The sequence below is a fragment of the Rutilus rutilus genome (genome assembly GCF_951802725.1).
Source record: "Rutilus rutilus genome assembly, chromosome: 9".
NCBI lineage: Eukaryota > Metazoa > Chordata > Actinopteri > Cypriniformes > Leuciscidae > Rutilus > Rutilus rutilus.
Window position 1 is genome coordinate 566,769 of NC_140223.1, and position 10,000 is coordinate 576,768.

The 10,000-nt window shown below is 41.0% G+C and overlaps 1 protein-coding gene across 1 annotated transcript in view; it reads left to right on the plus strand.

Annotated features, from left to right (window-relative positions):
- Nucleotides 1–10,000, plus strand: part of LOC311297686 (solute carrier family 12 member 9) — a 44,723-nt gene that overhangs the window by 16,388 nt on the left and 18,335 nt on the right. Inside the window, 3 exon segments of the mRNA XM_084420088.1 lie at nucleotides 4,018–4,175; nucleotides 4,907–4,989; nucleotides 9,346–9,470. Of these exon segments, the coding sequence (XP_084276214.1) occupies nucleotides 4,018–4,175; nucleotides 4,907–4,989; nucleotides 9,346–9,470 (366 nt within the window).

Genomic DNA, 10,000 nt, shown 5'->3' on the forward strand with positions numbered 1-10,000 from the left:
AACCAATCAGAACCAAGCTCATTTGCATATATAATGAGATGCAGAATGAGTCTTAAAGCTACAGTAGCAGAACACTCAGTTGTATTACAGGTTATAGTTTAGATGTGATCTTGATTTGTGAATTGGAGTGTTTCAGGACGGCAGGTCGAGTGAGGTCATGTGACTCAGTTCATCTAATAGATTCGTCATGATGATGATGATTACGGTAAACTAATGCTAATACTAATGCAGTGTAAGGAACCGTGTGTGTGTGTGTGTGTGTGTGTTTCTCTCAGGACTGTCAGTCTGTTCATTTATTCATTAGTGCTTCAGTGTTTAATTGCGTTAGCACTCAACAAAAGAGAAAATGACAGAGTCTATCTGACTTCTGCTTTCTGTATAACAAATATTAGTCATGATCCTTCAGAAATCACTCTAATATGAGGATTTGCTGATCAAGAGACATTTATGATTATTATCAGTGTTGAACACAGATCATATTTCAGTGGAAACTGATACGTTTGATTTCTCAGGATTATTTGATGAATAGAAAGTTCAAAAGAACAGCATTTTGTAACATTATAAATGTCTTTACTGTCACTGTTGATCAATTGAATGCGTCCGTGATTAATGAATAAAAGTATTAATTTCATTAAATCTTGCTGACCCCAAATATTTTTATATAAATGCCGTTCCTTTGAACTTTCTGTTCATGCAGAATCTGATGAGGAAATTATTATGATTATTATTATTATTATTATTATTATTATTTTTATTTTAAGTACTGCTCTGAATAAGCTGTTTCTCATTACAGTTTATGCATAATATAATCATTGCTTGTGGAAAGAAGAACCAATTAAACAAGATGCTAATGTTCTCTTCAATGAGGATCTGATATTATAAACTCTTGGCCTTTTCTAATGAGAAACAAATGCTTACATATACAGTCAGTCAGCTTTATTATACAGCGCTTTACTGTACAGAGAGCTTCACAGCAGCTTTACAGAGATTACAGGACAATAATGCAACAAAGTATATAATATTGATGAATATTTCATTAAATATTACAGTATACAGCGGTCCGTGTCTTTGCTGTCAGGTCAAGTGTCTAATCGCATACAGAAATCATGTAAATATTAGCATATTTTCAGGTCGAAATGGTTCAATTTCATAAAGTGGAGTAGTTTTCACCACTGTTGAACGTTTCCACGACAGTTGTCAGATATTAAATGTCTAGCCGCTTACATCTTTCCACTGCTAAACCTGATGAACAATACAGTGAACAATAAGCCCCGCCTACTTTGATTTGATTGGCCATTTCAATTCTGGGCATTTGTAATTACCGGGGAGACTTGTGTTCCTCGACGCCTCTGTTGTGTCCGGCCCTGCGAGAGATAGAGACCAGTGGAGTGATAGAGACGGAGAGATAGAGACGAGTGGAGTGATAGAGACGGAGAGATAGAGACGGAGAGATAGAGACGGAGAGAGACGAGTGGAGTGATAGAGACGAGTGGAGAGATAGAGACGAGTGGAGTGATAGAGACGGAGAGAGACGAGTGGAGTGATAGAGATGAGTGGAGTGATAGACGAGTGGAGTGATAGAGGCGGAGAGCTTGTTAGTTATTGATCCCGTAATGATCCTGCTCCACTCGCCCCAGAAGCGTTTAACTCTCTCTCTCTCTGGCTGTTAGCATTTTACTGTCCACACACTGAATATAGGGTCAAATCACACCCTATATATTGTATTGTTATATATTGTACTGACAGCTCATCAGTTAAATATTTACCATCGAATATTCTGCATAATTGGACGTTTTAGAATAAACACTGACAAAAAAACTCCACAAGGTTTAGGGCTGGATGTGTATATTAGGGACGCGATCACATGCATTTAGACCTATACTGTATTCATATAAAACGTTCACAGGCAAATTTGCTGTATGTTGTGGGAAAGTTATGAAATTTGGCACACGGATAGAGGGGAGTCTGAACTGTCACCATTGCAAATTTGGAGTCTCTAACTTAATCTCTCTAGCGCCACCAACTGTTCAAAGTTCCGCTTACATGCTTATAACTTTTGAACCGTTCAGGCTAGAAATAAAATCCTCGGCTCATAACCATTTGATTGCATTGCGTTGCTGTGCATGAAAATTTAACCAGATCATCTTCAGACCATGCCGACAAAAAGTTATGGAATTCATAACTGATTCGTCAAACCGTTCTTAAATAATACGCGAACGAATTTGACGAAAAGGACGCCAAAATGAACGTGAGGCTATATCTCCACAATGCTTTAGTGTATTCTGACCAAACTTGGTGTGTGTTTTGACAACCATGACCTGAGGGTGCCTGCACAGTTTCGGCACAGTGCCACCTAGTGGTCAGGAGATATGAAAAAATTTAAATTTTTGCCTAGAACTTTTGATCTTATAACTTGTATCTTTAGATTCTGTGCAGCATAAAGTCGAATGATACCCAATCTTCCCAAATCGGCCATTTTGCGTGTCGGCCATTTTGAATTTTGTCAGTAAATGCTATATTTTACGAACTCATTCGCGTATCCTTACGAAACTCGGTGTGTGTTTGGCAAGTTTCAAGAAATATCCAAAAATGTTAATAACTTTTGATTACATTAGCTTATTGTAATGAAGTAATATTGTAACTTACTGTCCGCCATTTTGATTTTCTTCAAAAACCTACTTTTTCCAATTTTCCTCAAAATTGAACCGTATCGTCTCCAGACCATGCCAGCAAAAAGTTATGGATTTAAAAGAGGGCGGAGCCTTTACACGAGCTTCAGAAACTCCAGCAATAACAAAACATCCAGAATCCCAGAATCACCAGTAGCGAGTGCAGCCTTACGGAGAGACTCAGGAAGAGTTTCTGAATGTTAGTGGAGACATTTGTGTAGTTGTTGTGGAGTTACATTGATCATCTCATCATCATGTTGAACTTCTCCACAAGTGTCCACAGTTCCTGAGGTGTTTATAAGACAGCGGTGACATGTTCTGGTCAATAGTGTTCAGTGCTCGTCTGTGCTCAACCACAGAACAGTTTCAGGCTCTGCTGGATCTTTATCATTGTGTTAGAACTGGTCTCTCTCGTCGCTTCTGAAACCAAATGTCGGCTGATGTGTGTAAACGTGCAGATTAAGGGCCGGTAATATTATAATAAGATCCTCTTCATATGTCAGAAGGGGAGAGAAATCTGATCGGCTTATTTTTTGACATGCTTGCAGAGAAAGACTCACCAGAACACAGTTACTGGGTTTCACTTTTCATGTTGTCTGTGTTGGTAGAAGCACCGATTACAGCACTGACACACGGGGAAAGCCAGATTTTGATGATATGTCCCCTTTAAAGGCTCTTTTCAGAAATCTCATCATCATTGATTTCGGAGCCGCGATCGATACGGCTAAAGTGACACGTCTGTCTCTCCGTCGCACTGCTTTTCTAATAGTTTTGTTTGTTTGCAGCTTGACAGTATTTAGATTCTTTCTGTTCCTGTAACCAGAATTAATACCTAATAAAAGATATCAGCCGCTCGCGCACGGACGGACGGACGGGCGATTGACAGTTTCTATTTTCTGCGGACTTGTTAACTCGCGTGTGTGCGAGAGATAGACAGACCGAGAGCAAGCGAGACAGACGCTCTTTTAGTGAAATAATTGTGTGTTCAGATCTGCGGTTGGTCTGTATAATACTTAATAGAGCTGGGTTGATGCCATTAAACCCGCTCGAGCTGAAAGACGGCGTGAGAAGGGTTTCAAACAGAGACTTTCAGAAGTCTCTGATTTCTTAGATGGCATTAGGTTTCATTATTTGATTTGATTCTATTCTCTGTCATCATTTACTTCTTTCTTTCCTCTGTGCAATGCAACAAAAAAAAATCACATTTACAAAATTTGTCCATACAATGCAAGTCAATGGGGTCCAAAATCTTCATTTTTGTTTCACAGAAACTCAGTGGTCATAAAGGTTTGAAATGCCTGAAATGTAATTTTCCCCATGTTCTCACGAACGCTCTGTCTCTCTTTAGGGTTCTCCTGCAGAAAGATTACGGGTTCCTCCGAGACATTAACGTCTGGCACCCCTTCGTGACCATCGGTGTGTACTCCTCGACCATCTCCGCTGCCATGAGCAATCTGATCGGAGCTTCCCGAATCCTGTACGCTCTGGCGCGGGACGACCTGTTCGGTGAGTGAATCACTGTCACCTACAAATTGTTGTGTTCTCCTTTATTATAACCTTTCTGATCTCGACACACCCCCTAATGAGCCTCATTTGCATAAACATTAACTTTGGCCCTCTCATGCTTGTAAACAGCCCAGTGTAAATATGCAGTCTGGATCTGTTGAAACGCATTCAGCTTATATTTCACCCCCTGGATTTATATATATGATTGTGTATGAGCGTTTTAGTCCAAATTTGGAAGAGACTCGATCGCTTTATATGATGATTTATTTTAGGCTTTGTATTCACATACAAACATTCATCAGTTGTGGCAAACTTAAGCTTGTTTACTGGACGACCAGTGGTAGTTGCGTACCTGTCAGTGGAGGAACAGAATGCTCTCAGATTTCATCAAAAAGTGTGTTTCTGAAGATAAACGAAAGTCTAACCGGTTTTTAACGATATGAGGGAGAGTAAATAACGACAGACTCTTTTCATTGTTGGGTGACCTGTCCCTTTAACCTGTGTGTGAGAGTGTGTGTGTCTATATCTGTTCAGCATGTTGAGGATTGTCCGGTTTGCGTGTGCGTTTCTCCTATGATGGATGAATGAATGTTCTCAGGATAAATATCTTCATGTAAGAGTGATTGATTCTCCTGCTGTTGTTCTGTTTATTCACCTTCAGCTTTCTTGTTGAAATATGAGTAGATGTATTCAGTTGCAGATGGTATCAGCTCTCTCTCTCTCTCTCTCAGGGAAGGCTCTGTCTCCAGCCAAACGCACATCTGGCAGTGGGAACCCCTGGGTGTCTGTTCTCATCTCCTGGTTCATCGTACAGGTGATGATTTAAAATGACTTTATGCATAATTCAATTCAATTCACATTTATTCATATAGCGCCTTTCACAATACACATCATTTCACAGCAGAAAGTGCACGAGTCCACATTACAATATACAGTGATCAGAGGAAAGTGTCTAAGTTATGCATTTCAGAAATGTACATATACAAAATCACAGAATAGAGTATAATAGTCAATCATCTTACATGAATTAATGTTTACTCTCTGTCTTTATGCTGTTTGTGTTATGAGATTATTAGTTATAAATAACTAATGTTTATAATTGCTCCTCCTACATCTAAGAAGCCCCTCCTACATTCAACGAATGACGAAGTTTACGGCGACACTGATATATTGGGGTCTCTTTTGGGAGCGTCGATCACCTTTGAGTTGCCCTGGGATACATTAGTCAAGTCTCCTTCATTTATACAGTGTTTCACAGCAGCTCTACAGTGATGACAGGAGATTACAGTAACAGAGATTGTTTAGGCTTTACAGCAGCTCTAGAATAAAGTTATTGTCCAGATAAAGTTAGTTTTGATTGATTCATTTCCGTTGTAAAGATCATTAGTTATTAACTTAACTAATAAATAAAATGAATACCCTCTCCATGTAGTCTAATGGGACGTGAGGGAAACTAAGCAATCAAATTACATTTCAAATACATTGTTTCTCAAATTTTTGGTAGTTTTTATCATGCTGATGTAAGTTTAAGTGTTCCATTTTAAAAAAAAAAAAGTTTGGTCTTCGTTAGTTATTTGATGTTATAAAAAACGGGAATGAGACGTCATGATTGACAGCTGTGATTGACAGCTTCTCTAAACGAAGTAGTCACTGAGGCACCAACAGACTTTTTTTCGGGATCTTCGGGATGAGATTGGAGCTTTAACTTTAATTTCTACAGTTCTACAGTTTACGAGTTGTTCTGCAGTAAACTGTACTAACCGTCTCTGAGGGACTGAGAGCGGGACCTTGATATCGCGGGTCCACTTCACGCTCACTACTGCGCAGAATCAGGTCCCACATCATTTTGCGCCATATTGGGACTTGATATTGGGAGATTGAAGGTGCATCGTACATCTTTTTTTTACAGTCTATGATCTAGCCCAGTACAGGGGCTGACCGACTGGGCATGCACACGTGCGACCTCTGACATATATAGCAATTGTAAGTCGCTTTGGATAAAAGCGTCAGCTAAATGAATAAATGTAAATGTAAATGTAAGAAAATATGTTTGTAGTGTCTGTGACGTCACCTGTAGTGTTTCTGAAGAGCGTTTTTGAAGGCCAAAGTGGGCTGAGCCGGCCGTTGCCATCTTGGCCGCGTCACTACCGGATAAACGAAAATGGACAAAAAGGCGGGATTAGCTGACGTACAGCTGACAGACAGCAGACGGCTAGTAGTGACAGCAGTGGCAATCCACCTGTCACTCGAGTGGCCACGCCCTTAATTATGCAGAACTTTAAGGCTTAATATAATTTAAACGGATGAGTTATAAACAAATTCACCCCCCTCACTGTCGTCATGAAGGGAAACATTAGCTGTATACACCAAAACCACTTTTTGTACCAGACTGTTAACACATTTTTTTCTGCTGTAAAGTTGGGCATTTTAACATGGGTGACTATGGGATTGACTCGCTTTTGCTGCCAGTCGATGAATTGCCGTTTAAGTCACTTCCGTGTTGGTTTCAAGAGAGAGACGGGAAGGTTGCCGCTTGGTGCCAACGCGTCCATGCCTTGATCAGGGAATAAAAGACCGGGCAGTGTGCCGTTTACTGAGCCGTACGTCACTGACACGCTGCACATTACAAATAATCGCAGCATTTGCGATTTCAAAATCACGATAAGCCAAATCGGTTTATATGCGATAACATGGAAATTGTGATTAATTATGTAGCCCTAATGTGCATCAATCCGAGTGGCGTAACAGCGCTTGCGGATGCCTTTTGCCCCAGGAGCCTCTGAAATAGTTTCAGTGGAACCGCTGTCTTTCCCCTGGACGTATCCGGTCAGCATCGACTGCGTGCTCGTTGGTGAGATTCGCTGTCATTTAGACAGAGTCCAAATCCATACCGAGAAAAGAGATTCTCTGCACTAGGAAGAGTTTACTCTCTTCCCAGTGTGCACGAAGTCCCGGATGTCCGAGGAGCCGGAAGACCAGGTCCCCTTGTTCGCACAACAGATCTCGAGAGGGAGCCAGAATGAGCCAGTCGTCGAGAGAGTTCGTCGAGCCTCCCTCAGTGGGGTACGGGCAGCCTCTCTGACCTTGGTGAAGATGCTGGGAGACAGGGACAGCCCGAAAGGAAAGGATACCCGACCCTTCAAAGCAAACCGTTAGTGAGAGAGGAAGAACTTTTGAAGCAGATTTTGGCACTGTCTACCTTTGCGTCGCGCTTCGAGCCCAGAAACCAATCATCCGGCCAGGAATGCTCCGGGAAGGGGGAGTGTTCCTCAGTGTAGGATGCACACGGTGACCCGGGCAAGCATGGTTGTCAGCTCTTAATCCGATTCAGAATGAGAAAACACAGCCGAAGATTGAAACTTAGCATCATATTCCTCTCCGGAGGACAATAGCCCTCTCTCCGATGCTGCTATCGACATCTGATCCTCATCCAGAGCGCCCAATGAAGCGCTGGGTCGCCGCAATAGGGATTAAACGACTGAAATTGTATTTTCTTGCACAACAAACTCCAATAAATATTTTGTTCTGTTTGAGCGTTTTGTTCCCGTCAAAGCCTGGTTTCTCCCAAGGTTTTTTTTCTCTCCATTCTGTCACCTGATGGAGCTTTGGCTCCTTGCCACTGCCGCCCTTGGCTTTTGGCTTGCTTAATCGGGGACATTTAATTTAATATACAACAATATTATTGATCTGTCTGCATTGACACCATTATATGAGAACTGAACTGAGCTGGACGATGACATCACGGTTTTCTCCAGAGCCGAGATATATATATATATATAAATTTTTTTACAACAGAAATGAACCATCACTGAACTTACTCAAGCTGGACTGTGACACTATTTTCTTCAGGACACAAACTTTGCTGCATTATTTTCCTGTAATCTCTGTAAAGCTGCTCTGAAACACTCTGTACTGTAAAAGGCGCTGTATAAATAATGGTGACTTGACTTGACTTGTGAAGTGTCGCTTGCACCATTATCGCCTTTGTCTAAAAAGGGTTAAACTCCCATAATGCACTTGGAGTGGCGCTTATAAGCGGATGATGACTCGGCATATTAAATGGTGGAACTTTTCCAGACATTTTCCTGACGTCCAAAAACATGCAATGCTTTCAAAAACCCTTTTCCCTCAGAAACCTGGATGCGTTTCTTCTGTCTGACCCTGACGTACTCTTGCCGGAGTTTGGATTGAAACGCAGCCACAACGTTCAGCCTCATAAATGCACAATTTATCTCCGACACTTACACAAGACTTAGTGTTATATACGAGGGCCTTAAAAGAAGAGCACTTAATATGAGGGATAATGCTCAGCCAATATCTTAATAACACTCTGTCTAAATTTGTGTAATAGTACACACACACACACACACACTCTTGTTGGACACTGTCTGCGTTTTAATGATGAGTAGAATTTAGTGAAGACTTTATTTTCATTGTACCGCTGTGCAAAACAATGACATTTGTTGCTATCCCACGTTCTCAGACATTTACATAAAACATCAAAAGAATCTAGTGAAATAAGGGCTCTGTTCCAAACCATAGTGTGCTCCCTGCATAGGCAGCAACTATAATGCACCTAATTTTTCACCAAATATATTTTATGTCAGCTTTATTTCAATAGTTGTATTAGCTGTGCAGCTCTAGGATTTGAGACAGAGCCATAGAAACACTGCACAAAAGCTTTTGTTTCTTAGCATTTTTGTCTTGTTTCCAGTCCAAATATCTACAAATTCTTAAATCAAGATGCATTTACTAGATTAATAAAATGCCATAAGATATTGTCTCTTGTTTTCTGGGGTAATAAATTAAAATGAATAAATTAAAATGAGCTAAATGATCTGCCAATGGGGTCAGAAAAATAATGTTAATTCAAACAGAAACAAGATTATTTCTCTGACCCCATTGGCAGATCATTTTGATTGTTTTAAGCAACAACTCTCTTAATTTTTATTTATTTCCCCAGAAAACAAGACATAATATCTTATGGCATTTGACTACTTTATTAAATGCATCTTGATTTAAGAATTTTTAGATATTTGGAAAACTGGAAACAAGACAAAAATAGAGTGAGAAAAGCATTTTTTTGCAGTGAATAGAGATCAGTGTTTTTGTATATTTGGCTAGTGATGATGATGATGACCAAACCTTCTCTGTCTCTTTGTGTCTCCAGCTGGTGTTGTTCTCAGGGAAGTTGAACACTATAGCGAGTATCGTGAGCATTTTCTTCCTGCTGGTTTACGCAACTGTGGATCTGGCCTGTCTGGCGCTGGAATGGGCGTCCGCCCCAAACTTCAGGTGATGCATCCCTGTGTTATTAATCAAAGAGTGTCATGCTCACTAAAGCCTTTAACGTCAAAGGCAGACCTGCTTTTCTGAGTGAGTGAGTGAGTGAGTGAGTGAGTGAGTGAGTGAGTGAGTGAGTGAGTGAGTGAGTGAGTGAGTGAGTGAGTGAGTGAGTGAGTGAGTGAGTGAGTGAGTGAGTGAGTGAGTGACTGAGTGAGTGACTGAGTGAGTGACTGAATGACTGAGTGACTGAGTGAGTGACTGACTGAGTGACTGAGTGACTGAGTGACTGAGTGAGTGACTGAGTGAGTGACTGAGTGAGTGACTGAGTGAGTGAGTGACTGAGTGAGTGAGTGAGTGAGTGAGTGAGTGAGTGACTGAGTGAGTGAGTGACTGAGTGAGTGAGTGAGTGAGTGAGTGAGTGAGTGAGTGAGTGAGTGACTGACTGAGTGACTGAGTGACTGAGTGACTGAGTGACTGAGTGACTGACTGAGTGACTGAGTGACTGAGTGACTGAGTGACTGAGTGAGTGAGTGACTGAG